This window comes from Dermacentor variabilis, chromosome 2, assembly GCF_050947875.1.
Source record: "Dermacentor variabilis isolate Ectoservices chromosome 2, ASM5094787v1, whole genome shotgun sequence".
NCBI classification, from domain to species: domain Eukaryota; kingdom Metazoa; phylum Arthropoda; class Arachnida; order Ixodida; family Ixodidae; genus Dermacentor; species Dermacentor variabilis.
This window is the reverse complement of record NC_134569.1, coordinates 77,108,954-77,128,195: the sequence shown is the minus strand read 5'-3', so window position 1 is coordinate 77,128,195 and position 19,242 is coordinate 77,108,954. Positions and strand designations below refer to the sequence as shown.

Genomic DNA, 19,242 nt, shown 5'->3' with positions numbered 1-19,242 from the left:
AACGAGCAATGGAAAGAAGAATGATAGGTGTAACGTTAAGGGATAAGAAAGGAGCGGATTGGGTGAGGGAACAAAAGCGAGTTAATGATATCTTAGTTGAAATCAAGAAACAGAAATGGGGGGGGGGGGCATGGGCAGGACACGTAATGAGGAGGGAATATAACCGATGGTCATTAAGAGTTACGGAATGGATTCCAAGGGAGGGGAAACGTAGCAGAGGGCGGCAGAAAGTTAGGTGGGCGGATGAGATTAAGAAGTTTGCAGGGACAACATGGCCACAATTAGTACATGACCGGGGTAGTTGGAGAAGTAAGGTAGAGGCCTTTGCCCTGCAGTGGGCGTAACCAGGCTGATGATGATATGATGAACGTGACCTGCTGCTGAGGGCTCGCGCTGCCGGCGTCGTTGCGTACTACGATGGCGACCTGCTTTGAAAGGCACTCCAAGCGACTTCAGTAAGTCGGCGTTGAACTCGTAATCCTCTGGGGGAAAGTGCAGCGAGCACACTACGTGATTTTTAAGCTGTTTGCCAGCGCGCTGTGGCAGAGGTACGGCACTTATCCACTTCGAACGGAGAGGTTCAGTCGTTGGCACACAGTGATAAGTAACGTTGGATTCGCCGCTGCAACTGCCCTTGGCCAAGTTCCGCGGACTGTTCGCGCATCCCACGACATCACATGGACGTCGCATTCTCGCTGCTTGTTCCAAATGCAAGTTTCGCGAGCCAGCAGGACCACCGCAGCACGACGCGATAAAGAAACAACTGGAACTCCAAAGCGCGCACGGCGCGAAGTCGAGCGCGCAGAGTCGAGCGAAAACGAAACCTTTCGATCACCCATACTACTCAAGGGTATCGTCAAAATGTTATTTTTTCTTAGAATCGAATAGAGGTAGACAAGTAGCATTTTCTTCCGTCTTATAATCTAATGAAATGATCTTTTTAATACAAGTAGTTGAGTACTTGTGACATAAATTACGATGAGGAGTGCCTTCGTCATCGGGCTAGTACCGGAATGTGGCGGAGGGGTCTCAAATCGTGTCATGCAGTTACCTCAATTTCTCGGTTACTAAAGCTCTGTTCGCAATTATATTGACGCCTTAGACGTTCTAGAGCATTGCTTTATCACTTTAACTTGGCTTTCTGGTAACCTTTAGTGTCCCTCTAAAGCACAAAAAAAAAGAAAGGTAGTCGAGAAAAGATCGTGTAAGTAACTCTTTAAGCATCGTTTTCACCTTCCACTTATTCAAACGTTGTAATGTTAACTCTACCTTCTTCGCCCTCACCTTCCGTCACAGTCATAAGCTACCCACACCCTCGCTTTGCTTGCAACGTGGAAGCACCTTTCATTAAGTTTTCAAGGTGAATGTGTTGTGTTCACATGCGTTAACAGGAAGTAATATAGATGTGCCACCAGCATCGTGTTACTTAAATAAAACATGTTTCAATTAATTAATGTTAGCTCATGGCTAGATGAAGATTTGCACAGCGTATTGTACTAATTTTGGTAACACAGATAAACCTTTCGCCCTTGGTTGAAATTTGGAAGTTTTCGGGGAAGCGTGACTGAAAACTGGTCCGCTGGTTCGACGTAATAGTTCTGCAGAAACCCGCAAGGTGGAGAGAAGTAATTAATAAAGGGAATATGAGACACCCACCCAAACGTAGCTAAGTGCTACAAAGCAAACCCATACGGGTCCCTCAAAAGAAAAGCTTCGCAGTCGAAGAAAAATTCGCTAGCTTCGCTAGTTAATAAAATTGAACAGAGCAGTAAAAACGCGGCTGCCGCACAAGTTGGGTTGTAAAGTGCACAACATCTGCAGCAGGCGACGGCACTGCTCGATTCACAGGTGTTCAATATCGTGCGATACACCGCACAAGTATTCGCTCTTTATAGAACTTGCAAGAAAGAAAAAGAAAAAAAGGAAGAAAAGAAACAGTACTGTCGCATGCACTCGCACTTCATTTTGTGCGCTCCGTGTGAAGCAATATGTGTCAGCGTTGTATGACAAGTGTTATACCACGACAGTGGAGTGCATGACTGCGCTTGAGCTTTTCGAGATATGCAGGACTACCCTGGACTGTTGTCAATATTTCAGCACCTACGGGGCATGTAGACGGACCCGCCAAAGTCGAAATACCCGGTACTTTTGAACCTCTTCATCGAACGTATGGCGAGGTCACGAAATTCTAGCTATGCGCGTGCGACGCCCGATGCACGCGGTGGCAGACAAATTGCAGTCAGGAGCAGTTGAACATCGTCGTCCACGTGAAGCAGGCGTAACGCTACTATGCTGCAGCGCCAGTAAGGCTACTTCCACGATATTAACGGGCATCCAAAGTACCAGCTACAGTGGAGGGCAGTTTTGCACACACGTGCAGTGATGCGCTCGCAAATAATATGCGCCCGTAATCACGAAACTTCGAAACGGCCTTTTCTGATTAACTGGTGCTCGGGCACCCGCAGCTCGTGATTGGAACCATCTTCCCGCCTCCATCGCGCTGCAATATGTGACACCACTAATTTCAAGAAGATTGCTAACGACTACATATGTACTCGCCAGTCCTCTCTGCAATGCCCTCGGACCTTGAGAGGGTGCAAATAAATAAATAAATAAATAAATAAATAAATAAATAAATAAATAAATAAATAAATAAATAAATGTTCTGTGGGACTGCCAACGCCAGTCCCACAGAACATTTACTTTTATGAATTTGGGCCCCGATCTCAAGGTATCGCCGGGCTTCCCGTGCGGAAGCCTACTATAGAATTTATACGGGTGCTGTACCTACGACTATTTAGGCGTCGATCGAATAACCACATAGCCTTAACGTACATAGTGCAAACGCCGTAATGATCGCACTTAGAACAAGGGCATATGCAAGAAACGATTGTCCATGTCGATCATACAATTGAAACTATCACTTGAGCGATTTCTGGCACATGCGCGTTGAAGCTCGTCAGCAATTAGTAAACTGATTTGGTGCAAGTCTCAGTACATCTATTATATTTAAGGTACAGTAGTAAGAAACTTCAATACCAACGCGGTTGGTGATGAATTCTCACTAGATTGTATTGAGGACGCGTTACTGAATATCGACTAGAATGTAACATGAGCTAGAGAACTCTACTTGATCTTGTCGTGGCATAAAGACATGAAAGAAAGAAAAAAGAAATTACGCACACGCGTAACGTGACACACAAACCGTTATTGAACGTGCAAGAAGCTTACCGAGATGGAAGAGAAATGCCAGTCCGGTGCATTGCTAACACCATAAAGGATTTATCGGCAGGTGTTTTTTAAGCACATTCACATACATAAAATGCTAATTGCATTTAGAGCGCACGATTAGAAATAAAACGAAACGACATCTGTAGGCTTGTCGTTTTGTTTCGTGCTACCCTCACAGAAAGGCAAACACAAGGTCGGCGTCCTCGATCCTATATATTGAGATACAAATCGAGAAAATACGCGCCGTAATACTGGTATGTAGACTAGAGATCAACTTGCTCTCGAGTTATAACGTCTATAACAAGCGACAAGAGTGCGCTACACCTTTATTGATGTTGCCTTCTCCGAACTAAGCATCTAGGACATATTGTATCTCTCTCTGCACTGTTGCCGTCGGTGAACTGCGCGCCCGCTAATGCAGGCCAAGTGTAACTCCCGTTCCAGGACGCCCAGTACCGTGTAGTTCTGTTCTCCAGATTCGCAGTATAGAACAGCAGTAGTGCAGGCGAGAGCAGACGCGATAATGACTGCTTTCCGCTCTGCTAGCAAGCGTTGTTTCCAGCCCCGCCTAGCCCAGCGGGATGTTTTCCTTCGCTACGTCAGGCGTGGATAACTACTAGTACGCTCAAGTTAAAAAAAAATAAATGAAAAGAAAAGATGACAACTAGTCGTTCACAGACTCGCGATTTGAGATTTCGAGGCGGTCGCTTTACGTGTGCGCGTGTGCGTAAAGGCTTATAATGATACGCAAATCCCTTTTCGCGCGGTCTACGGATTCGATGATGAATGAGCGTAGGCATTTACGACGCTCGCGCTGATATTCACGAAACGAAGGATTCGCTTCTGCTACACTTACGTGACCTGATGTGTCAGTATTCATTTGTATTTTACATCCCCATTTAAATGGCTCCCATGGAGTGCTCGCGACGTCATTGCTTGGGGCACGATGGCCACGTGGCCCTCTTTTAAATGAACAAATAAGCGATGAAATAAAGTAAACTCGTCAACGGGACCAAAGGCAAGCCTTTTCACGATGCTAAATCGTTTACACTATTAGAACGTTGGAAGTATTGTATGCACCAGGAGAACCATTATGGGAATTTCCGGACAGATCTCGAGCGAACAGGGTAAAGGGTATACTGATATGGTACCGGGAAGTCTGAATAATTGTGGACGATATTAGAGAAACCGCTGTACGAAATTCAGTATTAAAAATTGAGTGTATCTCATTCACATTGATGATGATCATCCACATTAACGATTTTCGTGAGGGAAGGTGACGTTAACAAGATCCATCATATGTTCTTAAAAGAGCTCTGTTGTTATGGGGTCGGCCCGGAATAATGAGCCTCTTTTTATCTTCAGGGTGTCTACCAACGGGGAAAACCGGGATTTCTCAGCGATGTTGAACAGTGTAGAAAAACTCAGGGAAAACTTAGGGAAATTGTGCTTCAGTCAGGGAAAATTAGCTGTCATTTTATTGAAAGGGAACAAAAGTCGCCCCGCTGCTGGCTCGAGTAAAAGACAGGAATCGTAACGAATTGTCTTTGACGCCGTACCCTCGGCTGGAGGAGTTGCCAGTGTGCAGTCAACGACTGATTTTCCGGACGCCCGATTTTTGTGAAATGCCCGGTAATGCGGACCGCTTCGCGGCACCACCACGTGCCCCATAGAGTCAATGTATAAGAACATCTGTAATTTAAGGCGCAAGAACCCTTCGCTGTCCGATTTTCCGAACTTTTTGCCGCGACCACAGGTCCTAAACGGCAATAATCAAAGCCAACACCGCCGTTTTGATTATTCCGCCGCCTCGAACCAGCGCTCTCGCACGCAGATACGCACGCAGATACCGCGGCAACGCTAGACTTAGCTGGTTCGACGTTCGCTATTAAAGGGCCCCTCACCAGTCCCCATAGTAAATTTTGGTTATATGCTGGAAGTTGTTACGTGTCCTCTAGGGAGCATTCTGCCGCAAAAACTTTTCAAATCGGCTCATATTAATAGCCGAGATAGAATTATTTCACTGCCGCGAACCCATGATTTCAGCAGGCGGGCTCCACTGCCAAGCAAGACGCTCTCTCCACTCGCCCCGTCTATGCTACGCAAGCCAAATTCCTTCCCAGCCTTCTCCCATACCGGACCTCGAGGATCGCGTGACGAATACGTCACAGGCCCCGCCTTCATTTTTGTTTGCTCCTCGCCTTTTTTTTTCGGCGCCACGCACTTCCGCCGACGGCGTCGCGCGCGAGGTGTCTCGTTCGCGCAGCGCACCATTTTGCGCGCTGTGCACAAGGAAACATAACTAGCGGTATAATTCAGTGCTACACGAATACTGGGGAAGAACAAGCGGATCGCAAAGCATGAACACGCACTGGAACGCGGTAGAAAATGGCATAGTTTCGGTACTTGCGCCCCTGACCGCACGACCGTGGGAACAAGCAGGCGAAGCGGAAGTACATCTCTCTTGCTTCGGTGCGAAGTAAAAAAAAAAAAAACACGCAGACGTTCCGTTTGTGTTTTATTATTTCTATAAACTTCAATTCGTCAATTCAAGCAACAGATTGCACAGATAACAGATGTCTTGGATAATTCTCGAAGTCACGTGTCACTACGAGCGGCGTCACACTGCGGGCACGAATACGTAGGCGCAGTGGCACGACTTCATCACCGTCAGGCTTGGAGCGCGGCGGTCTTGAAGAGAAGGAAGAACGGCGTTCTGTTTGAAATTTCAGATCTTTCCGCGGCGCGCAGCGACGTAATACTTTGCAGACACGATTCGTTATCGCGCATTGTATGCTCTGCGCTTGTCACCCCAAAATGGCCAGAACTGGTGAGGAACCCTTTAAGGTTCTTGCCGTTCGGCGCCGTGTTTTTCATTGAAAGAGTTCGCCGCTGTCAGTAATGGCACCGACTCCGCCTCTGTAATCCTCGCGATTGGCTCCGAAGCTTAGGAAGCGTAGCGCATTGCATAGTGCCGGTTCCCGAAAGGTAGCTTCCCCTCAGCACCGAGATGTTACGCGGTGAAGCGTACGTGAAGTATTGCGGTGAAGCCTCACAAGCGTGGGAAGGGACAGTTGTCACGGGACACAGTACGTATTCTATAATTATACACGCGTGCACCCGCCGTCTCCTGTCAGAGTACGAGCACCGATATGGGTAATAAGTGTACTGGCAGGCCTTCAGAGCTTTTTCGGACATGTTTATGAGGATATGAGCCTTAAGTAAAAGACATGCATTGATTTTTTCGGACTGCCCGATTTGATTTTTCGGACGTTTTCGTGGCCCCTAGGGAGTACGAAAAATCGGACTTTGACTGTACAACTGACCAAGAGGATGCTTCAAATGGTCCGTGGAACGAACCCGCGGCGGAATGAGGACAAGAACAGAAAACCGTCGCATTGAGGAATGATCGGGAAAGCAATTGTGCCGCCTCTTCTTTGAAGGAGCTTGAACCCGCCGTGGTTGCTCAGTGGCTATGGTGTTGGGATGCTGGGTACGAGGTCGCAGGATTGAATCCCGGTCACGGCGGCCGCATTTCGATGGGGGCGAAATGCGAAAACACCCGTGTACTTAGATTTAAGTGCACGTTAAAGAACCCAAGGTAGTCGAAATTTCCGGAGTCCTCCGCTACGGCGTTCCTCATAATCAGAAAGTGCTTTCGATAGGTAAAACCCGATAATTTAATTAAGGAGCTTGAGTTCAGGAAGTAAAGTGTTGGCTGACGCCAACACTTTACTTCCTGGTCACCCTCATCCTGGTCACCTTCCAAGATGCTGGTCACCCTCATCCAAACCAAAATAAACTCTTGAAACTAGTGAAACACAAAATGGAGAAATTGTGCGTGGGCTATGAGTATGTGAGGACAGTTGAGGTTGACTTTCCAACTGGTGAGAAAATCTCACTTGTGACAAAGTTCAGGCTTAATACCAATGATCTTGCTGTTACTTGATAGAAATAGCTCATTTTCAAAAATATTTGCTTCTGTATGCATCTCTTTATATTCGTATTTGAAAATGTACGACTCTATTTACAATTGGCTTTATAATTTTTCTTTTTCGAATATATTTTATTTGCTGTGCATTTTACTATCCCCTACCTTCAGTTTTCTATGTTGAATAAAATAAACACTACTCCTTACTATTCAAACTGGATTAAGTTTTCTTTATTTTTTAATATGCTTACTTGAGAGTGACGGCATCGGGTGATGTAGTGTCAGCCTGTCTTGACATAAAATAGAGTTCTGTATCACTCAGGGAAAACCTGGAAAACTCAGGGAACTTGAATATGTCAACTTGGTAGACACCCTGATCTTCCTAGTTTCCTTCTCATTCGCCAGTTGTTTTTCGCTTTCTTTTTTCCCGAGAGCTCCATTTTTCAAGTTCTGAGAGTACATATTGTTTTTCGCAGTGCCTCATCTCAACCCAAGGCGTGCATTTCGACCTCTTTTGCTTTCCTCCATTATGTTTAAGAGCGACCTTTCTTATTCAAACACCAACTCTTTTAAATCTCCAAGCCGTCTTTTCACGAGCAACAGACCGGTGCATTTTGATAGAGATCGTGCCATCCCTGACGAACGCCAATTAACCCATATACAAAACCCAGAGAAAGCTTTACTTCTAGCCATGTTCATGCAAAATAGAAAACTAACAGCAACAAAATGTTGCCTGAGTAAGAAATTGGGTAGTAAAGTGGTTCATTAATAGTTATTCTGCTGCACTCTAGTGAGAAACGCTACGGGTACTGCCTGTTTCCCAAATTAAAATTGCGAGATATCAAACTCAGCATAGCAAAAAATGATACTTTCTACTTTAGTTACGCACGTTCCCCCCCCCCCCCCCCCTTTACTGTCACAGCGGTCCCTACTGATGTCGGTAGAGCTGCGGTGGCACGTGTGTAACGGAGTGATATTCTATTTTGTGGTGGCCTGTAGTTACGTAATTGATTTATATAGTACTTGACATAGTAATGTTAGCGTATTATTTAATGTACTTAATGCGCGGATGCAAAGAAGGGACGTGTTCAAACTGCTTCTCAGCCAATATGCGTAATATTTATAATTTCATTCCTTGGTGTGCTGCTGGCTAGCATTGCTTAATTGCGCTGCTTAATAGTGTCGAGCGCGAATCTTCGGATGCATGTTTGTTGTCCTGAAAACAAGTGCAATAACGGTTTTGTAAAATTTTTTTGTGAGTCATGTTGTGAAACAAAACACAACAGTCGAGCGATGGCTTTATCCTGTCCTCTAATGGACAGGCGATAGCTGAATATTTGCGCCCGGACATGTTACAGCACTCCTATTTCGACACCTTTCGCCGAGCTGTCCTGGGTTCAATTAACCAGTATCAACCTGGCAACATCTAAGTTGGTTGGATATGCCTGTCCTGCACACTACCGCATTTGTGCCGGCTCCACACCAATACCTCGTTACTGAACGCTGCAAACCTCATCATCCTTCAGTCTTCACTATCATCATCAGCGTGCTGCGTTGCAAAGCGTTTGTTTCAGCGAATACCCGCCGCGGTTGCTCTGTGGCGGTGACATTTTGTTGATGACCATGAGGTTGCAAGTTCAATTCTCGGCCACGGAGAGTGCAATTCAGTGCGATGGAAAAACCAAAACGCTTGCCTATGGCTGCACTGCCTCTCACCAACTACTTGCAGCACAGCGAAAGGTATGGCTTGTTTCAGGTAATCGGCAACGAGGGCTGGTTGCGTGTTTCAGAGAAGGGACGGGGGTTCGCCCACCTGTGCATTGATAATCTTCCCGGTATCTCTCCATACAGCCTGTGTCCTCGGAGGGACATTGGCGGCCGACGGTGGGTGAGCCTTTCTTAATTCTAGGCCCGTATAGACAAAAAGCTCTTGCGCTAGAACCGTTCATCAAAGCAAAGTCCAACCAATCCTGATGCAGGACATAATATTAGCCAAGGCAGTGAGCTTGTGGCAAAGAGCACATGCGAAAAATTACGTTATGGCGTTTTACGTTCCAGAGCCACGATCTGATTATGAGGCACGCCGTAGTGGGTGACTCCGAATTAATTTTGGCCGCCAGTTTTTTAATGTACTCCTAAATCTAAGTACACGATCCGGCATTTCGCCGCATCGAAATGCAGCCACTGCGGCCGGGATCGAACCTACGACCTCGAGCTCAGCAGTGCAAAACTAGAGACCAGCCTGCTATCGAGTCGGGGTCAATTACGAACGAAAACGTTTGTTGATTCTGTCCCTGGTTCTCTTTTGCGTTTGTCTGAGGTACGCCGCAAGCTTCGCTGCACTGCACAGAGTTTTGAGGCGGAGCCTTCCTTTATTGCGTGTCTTACTGCAAACAGTGCAGCGACGAATTTTAAAACCTTATTAAATCACTAGGGTAATTCAGTTGCTTTAAGGGCATGCTGACGTGCCTTTTACTGATTGCTGAATAGCTCTAGCGGCAGCAAAGGGGTGTATGTGGATAAGCTTGATTTCAAGCAGTATGTTTGGTCATTAATTTAGGATAGCATCTATCGTTGTGATTTACTCTTTCGATTACACGCACTCGCTGTTGTTTCACGTGGTTACTGACTAAAACGAAGGCAAACCCACAGAAGCAGGCTTCTCTGTAGAGCGTAGAGAGAAAAGGCAACTTCAACGCACACTATTGGAGAACACTTACTTAATATTGCGCCGAGAATTTAGCATTGCCCTTTAAAAAAAAGGCAGGCAAGTCGTTGTGGAGTCATCCGCTTCGGCAGTATGTAGTGAAAGGTGTGCCGATCGGTGGCAACGAGACAGCGCTACCGTGACCAGTCTCCGTTGGCTCTGTATTAGCGATGGCTTCTCTGCAGTACATGGAAGCTTTAGAAGCGTGCAACAAGACTCTTCAAAGGAGGAGCAGGCGTCGTTCGGAAAACGAACGCGCAACTGTCGGTGCTCCGATAAACTTCATCGCAGTGTTGCACGTGGCGCGTGCATCGTTCAAGTCTTCAAGTCATTCCTCGGCCCCCGCTGTGGGCTCAGTCTGTCGGGTTTGCAATCCTGACTGTCTTGGTCAGAGCCAGTGAGGCGCTTGGTCGCGGTATCGTTCACACCTCGACGGAGACTGTCTAGGGCTCTTGGAAGCTTGCTAGTTGGTGAAACGGTTTCAACTGGCGTCGTACACCTTCAGCACGGGAACACTAAGGACGAAGCTATAATACGCGAAGGAGAAATCGTTTTTCTCGGCGACCACTTCACCGAGTTTGATGAGGTTTATTGCATTTAAAAGTAAAGTAAAATGTAGTGATTCTAGGAAGCAGGGCTCGTATTCACAACATCGCTTCAAGCTAGAATTGTTCGTAAGAGAATATTTCAGTCAGTTCCGATGCTGGACATATCATTAGCGAAGGCGGCCGATCAAGGAAAAAAGAGAAGAACACTTACAATGAAAAGTGTCGTGAATTTGGCTCCAGATATATTATTTATACCTATAACATTTAAAGAAAGTCTCACGATAACAGACTATCAATAACTGAAGTATCAGATTTACAACTCTGTCTCAGCAATGAAAAGCGATATTATAATTCTGTTAAGTACACCTAATAGTGCATCTAAAGCGGAAGAAATTTGGTTTATGTTACACGGCTCGGAAATATACGGCTAATTTGTGCGTATGATTTTCCCAAAACCCTCCTAAACATTGTAATAAGTTCACGTAAGGTGTAATTGCATACATCTAATTTGCCCGCTTGAGATGCTCTAACAGATGCAGTTTATAGACCGTTTTATCGGCGAGGAGGAATGTAGACTCGAACCAGCGCGTCGCGCTGCTGTCCTCCTGGCACCGGTATGTGTGGATTTCGTTTTCTCCCATCTGCACCTTTTAACAACAGAGGTTTCATTGCGAACTAGTGCAATTCTAACGTGTTTTGTCTGCGCTTGTTGCGATGTCAGATGACTCAACGTAAACGGGCTACCACTGCGGTGTATTCATCTGCAAAAATAACTTTCGGAAGAGAACGTGAAGTGCTTCTTCAGCTGCGGCGACTTCATGGACTCCGCCGCTGCCGCTGCTGACAAGAAGAGTCCGCTTTGTGTTGCCAGCATAAACAGAAAAGGCTTGAAAAGAGTCGGCTTGGCTCGTCTATCGACAGAACAACGGTGACAGGGGCCAGCCAGTCATGACGTGGGCGTGTACTTGGAGGGGGGGGGGGGGGGAAACGCGGTACAAATATAAGAAATGGATTTACAACAACGCGAACTCATTGCGCCAGCTTATTATTTTAAAAGTGGTTGAAAAGGTCAAAATATAGGTGGTTAACCCAAGTCACGTTCTCTCCTGTGAAAGCAGAAAGATGGGCGGCTTTCAGAATATGCGAGGTGGGCTATTGACATCGCTCTCACTTCTCATCGTTGCTGGAGGAGGGACTCTTACTTTTATAAAGGCTGCTCAGATAAAAACAGGTAAAAAAATTCTGCTTCCTGAATATCCACGCGCTTTTGGAAGCAACGGCTGCAGATGTAAGCACCACCGAGAGTGCACTTTGCGTTGTGCCATAAAAAACTGATTCCCTAAAAATCGGTTGTCAGTCCCTTTATTAGAGTTCAAAGCTACTCATACGACAATAACACGTTGCATCTGTGTTACGTATCGACAATGTTCAGTCTTGACTAGCCTCCTATTTCGATAGTGGGCAGAGCTGTAGCAGCGCCTCTAGGCCCGTCGCCGTTCGATAATGAGGCTATTTCTAAATTAAAAGCTTAGTAACGGCACGCGAAGAGGTTTCCCAATCCCAAAAACTTGTTGACACCTGTTGGGAAAACGCGGAAACTTTCCACTCGTCGTCAACAGCACGTTCGCATTGCACCCTCTAAGCGCAATCCAATTTACCAGCATGGCGCAGGACGATAGACGGTGCTGTTATCTCATAATGGCGGTGGCCTCAATAAAACGGTCTATATAACAGCAATATCGGTGCACAGTTGTGCGCTTGTCAGCTTCGTTCTTCTGCCTTACTTTTAACTTGCATATTATTGGTAATTAAAAAAGTACCCTGTCTAAAATTAAAATTGTACTTCTTAGAGTAGCTAGAGTTGAACGCTTTCTTTCAAATGCAGCAAATTTCATTCCAATTGGTTCGGCTGTTGTCTCATAAAAGCATTTCTGAGCACTTCGGGAAAGGTACAGGTCATGCACTTTAAGCAACGCAGAGGTACACAGGGAATCTATGCGGGTTCATCAGACGAAACGCTTAGTAGTTGAAGAAACATCCGTGCTGGCATTGGGATCGGCGCCTCAGCTTTCAGATCGGCTTTCCAAGGTCCGCACTGTACCAACTGAGCTTCGCAGAGGGTGGGACAGTATGAGGACTCTGGCATGATGAACGGCATCGGAGCCAGCTGTGATGGAAGACGACGACGAAAGCGCGAGTGCGTTCGTGCGGTTACGCCGAGGGACGCCGACGTGCCAGCTGTGGTAGAAGACGACGACGACGAACGGGCTAGCAGTGGCACGAGCGCATTCGCGCGGTTACACCGAGCACGGCCACCGACGCTCAACCCACGAACGGGCTTCCAAGAGCTGCGCTCTAAAAACGGAGCTGCCTTCGCAGGGCCGTAGCCTTCGACTGTCGTAAGACAAGGTGGCGCGTCATGTGGCGGAACGGTCGAGTTGTGGTGCTTGTGGAAAAAAAAAATATCTTAAGAGGAAGCTTTAACTCAGGGCCAACGCTGACGCGGCCTATTCAAATACATGTAAAACGCTGAAACACTTTTCTGAGATAGCCCCTGGACCGATTTTAATGACATTTGTTGCATTTGAGAGAGAAAGGTAAATTCTAGTGACTGCATGTTGGAAGCGGAATTTCTATTTAGGGCTTCAATTTTGTTAAAAGAATTTTCAAAAATTCGAAAGTTCGAGAAAAATAAAAGTACAAGTTTTACAAATTAGTAGTTCTGCATAAAGAACAGATATCGCTGTTCTGTAAACGGCATCCATTACATCATTAAAAGCGGACAAATCCGATATGTCAATTTATATCTTACGTGAATTCCTTTCGTTGTGTACAAGGATTCTGAAAGAGCTGTATTTCCATATTACTAAACTTTTGAGATTCATGTGTAACATATCAATTTTGTCTGCTTTAGGTGTACTATTAGATGCAATTCACATAATTGTGATATCATTTTTATTGCTGAGTTACAAAGTTGTAAACGTGAGAGTATCATTTTCTGAAAATTTGTGATTTTTGCCAATTATTAATAAAAAGTGACGACCTAAATCAAGGATTCGAAACGAGCATTCGCCAGATTTTAAGTTTTTCAACAAACCTCGTCAAATTTGGTACAGTGGTTGTCGAGAAAAACGAATTCTCCGTTTACATGTATTTAGATAGGAGCACCCAAGCTAAAGCTTTCTCTTAAGCAACGTACATATCGCATGTGTCACTTAACATGAAGCAAATATTTAAATAGTCATACATCCTAGGACGCTCACTGTAGAACGCTCTACAATTTCCTAATGGTAAGTTTTTCTCTAGATTTACGACTTGCAGAGTTGATTAATTCGTTTTGACTAATTATGCAAATACAGATATTGCACAAATTGTGTGGTTTGCTCGATTTAGTGGTCAACAAAATTCCTTTAGTCTTGTTGACCACTTGTTTAGTCCGCTCCCCAAATATTTTTTAAACCTTGGCCAAAGATAGCTGGGACACCGTGTATATTACGACGGTAATTGATACTGGAGGCACATCGTGCAGAAGTTGCGCCGCGACTGTTATGCCTACAAATTATATTCCTATGTCCACTAAGGATTATAGCTTACCTCGGTATCTGAAAGAGCGCCCTCATGGGGTGGATGTCGGCGAGCGGCGGCTCTCCCTCGGCCAGCTCGATGGCGGTGATGCCCAATGACCAGACGTCGCAGCGGATGTCATATGAGTAGTCTAGCTGCCGCTCGCACGCCACCACCTGTGCCGGGAGAATGGACCACATTCCAGTTTGCTCACTTTCTTCGTCTCATGTTGGCTTTGTCTCGCGTACAGTTGCCTTTCATATTTCAAAATAAAACTCCTCTCTCTCACTGTGAGCGGTCGTCACCTCAAACAAGAGTTTTCTGTTACTATACTGCATCTGAAAGACAAGTGTCGACATGGCGCATTTATAATGCTGCACAATGTTTCCACGTTACTTGAATGTTCACACATCACTTGCACGAGTGCATTCTAACAAAATAATGAACCATTCAATATATATATATATATATATATATATATATATATATATATATATATATATATATATGTGTGTGTGTGTGTGTGCGTGTGTGTGTGTGTGTGTGTGTGTGTGTAAGAAACCAAAATCAAGCTTCTCCTCAAAGCACCAACGTCGCAGGTAAAAACAGTTCCTACGTTGCCGAGGAGCCTGCTTTTATGCTTGATGTACATATGATGGTGGTGGTGTTTCTCTGAGTGAGTGAGTGAATAAACTTTTATTTGGTCCAGCAAAGCGCGATAAAACGCGCACCCGGCTAATCCCACGAAGGGACTGACAGATCTAGTCTGCCGGCCCGATCGTGGGCGCGCTGGACGGCCAGGATTTGGTCCTCAAAGACGGGACTTCGCAGGAGCGCAGGAGCGCAGGAGCGTGTTTCTCTGATAGTTTTGATAAAATAAACCGTTTCAAAACTTGCACGGTAACTAAAACAATCATGGTCCTTCCGTGCGTTGTAACCGCAGAAGTATTACAACTGACAAATGACATCAACAGAATTCTGCTTGCTAGTTTCTATGCAAAGCGAGATGCTGCTTGCCAGCGACATTCAGCGAAGAAACTTTTTTTGCCTGTACATAAACCTTACAAAGGAGAATATTGTTACGGAGTGACAGGACAACAACAGGTCGCCTGGACGAAGTAAACGGCGTTCAGCCTGCGCGAGCTGTTTGTCCACCATTTGTTTTGCCCTTAGGCAAAACACTCATAGATGGTGGACAGATGCACCTGTACACATCTTCTAACTAGTCTTGTGATATATTTTAAAAGCGAAGCGTTTCCTTGCGAAACTCGCCGGGTTTCGTTACCGTGGGTGTTGCGGCCTCGCTGTTCTCTAACGGAACAGATCAACCAATCACAGCGGAAACCGTGCGCCGCGCACGCCGCTGGGTTCCTTGCACCACCTCCAGACGGCGCTCGCCACCGCGCATTCGCGGCAGTGGCGGCGGCATTGCATTAGCCTCTCTACAATGTCTGAATAAAGCCTTTCGCGTCACTTTGTGCGGATATTCAATAAAGAGAAACTTGTGTTTCGACTCTTTGTGCACTCACACAAAGCTTCGCTGTATATAGATTCCAACTCGTTGGATCTACTACATTGTTTCCTTTCCTTCCGCCTCCTTAAAACCAAGGCGGAGGTGCTGGGTATCGATACCAATACCTCTCGCTTTCACAGCAGCCGACGCTCTCAAAATTAGGCATTCACTGCTGTAAAATGCCCCATGTCTTGCCGCACTGTCAAAGCGTAAGCTGCACGCTTACAGCATCGCCAGCTGCTGTACCGACCTATGCCTCAACACACGGCATTTTCCGTCCTTTGTGCAGAGGCACATGGTCGGCATGATAAGGACATTGGAAGTATTGGATATGCCCTTCCCATGGGAAGAAGACACAACTTTAGCAGTGCATACTGCGAAAACTCGACGACCGCTTGAAGCCTAAGAACTTCACGAAGGTCGTGTCTATCGAATCGGCCATCCCGCTGACTTGCGACGTGTTAGAGGACTTCCGAACCTTATCGCAGATACGATGAACCGCTTTAACGAAATGACGAAATCGGTGACTTGGTATGAATATATGATGGAAAATAGCGTTAACAAACGAGGACAGAACAGGGAGAGGAGACGACGTGCACCGGCATCAAACGAAAGGTTTACTGTGGAAAAAGTAGTAAAATAATAACACAAGAAAGTTAAAAATAGATTTCTGGTGTTTAACTGTTCTATGCCCTTATATAGTGTACCTTGCCTTTTCCAATATACATTAAATTGGCAGTCAGCGCTCCTGTCTTCTGCTCTTCTTGCGACCCTGTCCTTTTTTCTTTTCTTTTCTTTTGCGATGTAGCAAAATTTGCACTGGTATTTGCAACACTGTGATAATATTTAGCGTGTTGACTAACATCATTCTTCAACGACAATGCATGTCTGAATTGAAAACATCCACTAAGGTGGTTCAGTGACTATGGCTTTTTGTCGCTGATCATGTGGTAGAGGGTTCGATTTCCTTCAGCGGTGGCCGCAGGGCGGAATAATGAGGGGCGGCATGAAAGGACACTCGTTTGCCCAGTAAATGGCAGACAACATTTTTCCGAAGTCCCACATTGCTGGATGCCTAATAGCTCGTAAATTTCTTTTGGGCGTTTGAACAGCATAAATTCATCTAGTGATATGAAAAATAAAAAAAAATTGATCACTCGTCCATGCGTTAGGATATCTTGTGTGTGTAAAAGAGCAAGCTTTCTTTCAGGCCACCCACCTCAGGCGCCATCCAATAGGGTGTCCCAACAGAGGTGTTGCGCCTGCCCATCGTCTCGTCCAGGTGAGATGAAACACCTGCGACCAGAAAACGTGTTCACAGTTCAGGACACTTCCATGGTGTATGATTGACGCGGTCTAATTTCAAATGAGCTGCTAGTCCAGTTTTCTGCATAGGAAAGGTGTGAACTGAATATGAATAAACGGTGCCAGTTTTGCGGCGACGTGAGCTGAATGCCAGGAAAAGTATTTGGAGAGCAAAATGCCAAGAGTTTTGCCCATGCACACGGTGGTCATGAATTGCAACACAAGAAACTACAACAAGCAAGAATTACTTCATGGACATTTCACAGAGGTTCCGTCATAGACGCCATATTGATGTTTAGGAATGATTGTATAATCATGCGTTGCTTTCCGCTATTACAGGGACCAAACGTCTAGCGTTACAAGCGGAAATCGGAAAAGAAATTTTTTAAGCCTCCGCACTATACTGACTGGAAGACTCGGCGCCAGAGACAGCTACGGTCTACCATATGAAGGCCATGTCTAACATCCCGAGTGTCAGGCTACAGCGCCTGCAACGGACGGGTGTAATCTTGTGAGGCATGTTTCGGTACAAAGACAATGCGATAACAGGCGCTCCGGGCTGTCAAGTAACGAACTAACGAACCTGACGACTATTACAGATCAGGATAACACATTTCATAAGTCACTATTGCAGTAGGTGCATGAAGCGAACCTGCATGCTTCCATTTAATTGCATTCCCCCTTTATGCCGCATGGACGCCCGCGCGATGTTACAAAAGAGAGACAGAGAGAGCTTGTCTGTGACATTCTTTTCTACACTGGCTATGTTGTGGTGCAGCATGACGCTTTTGATTCTTCGAGAGATCGCGGAAGTGCAGAAAAATGAGGAACATGTTGTTGTTGTAAGAAGGCTAGAACTTAATATAACCGCAACATAGCTTGTCTGCGCAGATAGTTGGCAATGTCACGGCCTTAGTCTTGCTTTGTGGGAAAAAAAAAGGATTTCTTCACGGTTTCCTCTAATTCAATGTAGATATTATTGTAGAAGTTATTTATTCTAATAATCATTAAATAAAGCAGAGCTTAGTTATTTAGCCAGCACTGTGTTAAAGATGAGGTAGCTTAAGTAGGTCCCGCTCAGTCGTGTCAGGATATGGGAGTTTCTGGTAGTGCATGTATATTCCACCAACTGATTCTTAGGTGGCCCTCTTCGAGAATTTGCAGGTGAAAACTGTAACCTATATATACGGGACTCCTTGCAGCCTAATGGGACTCCCTTTCTCATTTAGTGAGCAGATAAGCTTGACTCATCCTGCTCCTAGACAAGACAAGGATGCTTACGTTCCATAATGCTAGCTGCGAACCGCCGATCTGACACGACCTGTTTTTGTGAGGTACATGGAAGCGCGCCACGGAGAAGAGCTCACCAATGTTCTAAGCTCTGTCGAAGCCGTGTATCTTGAACCAGAAATAAGGAAAGAAGAGCATATATATATATATATATATATATATATATATATATATATGGAGGGAAAGTTGCCGAACAGATTGTCTAATTACGCTTCTTTAAAGTATTCGCAGGAAGTTCTGAGGAACCGTGCGTGGCAATTCAAGCTTGTGGCAGTTTGCGGACAACACAGCGGTGGCATTAGGCACACTGTTTTAGTTTTATTCCCCTTTGCGAACGGCGATGTGGAGAATGAGCAGCAGCAGTGTGGGTCGTGTCGGTTCGCCCTGTGCGCCGCTTGTGATGACGCAGCCGCATTGATCGGCGTCGATTTTTTACCGTCGCCAATCACGTCAATCGATGGCGGTACTTACCGAAGTCAACCAGCTTGACGGTGCCGGTGTCTGTGAGCAGGACGTTGTGCCCCTTCACGTCCCGGTGCATGCAGTGGTGGGCGTGCAGAAACCGCAGCGCCTGCACATGATGTGTCAGAGGAGGAAAGGTTGGTTGGGGAGAAAATATTCATTCCTGTGTGTCTACAGAAACAACGGTCTTCGACTCTCCATGTAATGACCACACCATCTTAACCAAGCCGACATTGGGAACGCGATGGGATGGTGTGCCAAAGCCCCCTAGTGCGACGAAATAAAATCTGGAAGGACGTCGTTATAAATGGCTCGAATAAGGAGCTGCGTCTGTGGAAGCACGAAACACCATTGAAAGATATAAACCTGAAACGTATAGCCCAATAGCCTCGTAGTGATTAGATTATCTTTGTCGTACGATATGAGCGTGCTTATTATTTAACCGAGCTCCGCAATACATGACTGAAAACAAATGTAATCATGAAGCGTAATCACGCAGGACACAGATAACAAACAGGAGCAATGGGGTGCCGTTATGCGCTCCTTCTCGCCTGTTCCAGAGCTGGGCGAGAGAAAACGCATCAAGGCACCCTAAGCAGAACATGTCTCCAGTACCGCGTTCGTTCTTTTGTTTTACGAAGTTTACTTCCGTTCATAGAGATTGATAGGACGATGCAATGTGAATCGACAA

The 19,242-nt window shown here is 45.8% G+C and overlaps 1 protein-coding gene across 3 annotated transcripts in view; it reads right to left on the bottom strand.

The window, feature by feature from the left end:
- ninaC (STKc_myosinIII_N_like and MYSc_Myo21 domain-containing protein ninaC) overlaps positions 1-19,242 on the bottom strand; it is a 164,865-nt gene that overhangs the window by 47,449 nt on the left and 98,174 nt on the right. For all 3 annotated transcript variants that reach the window (XM_075681029.1, XM_075681028.1, XM_075681027.1), the window contains exons 7-9: positions 18,561-18,660; positions 16,714-16,790; positions 14,012-14,157 (exon numbers count right to left, since the gene is read on the bottom strand). In XM_075681029.1, the coding sequence (XP_075537144.1) occupies positions 14,012-14,157; positions 16,714-16,790; positions 18,561-18,660 (323 nt within the window). The remainder of the gene's footprint in view (positions 1-14,011; positions 14,158-16,713; positions 16,791-18,560; positions 18,661-19,242) is intronic.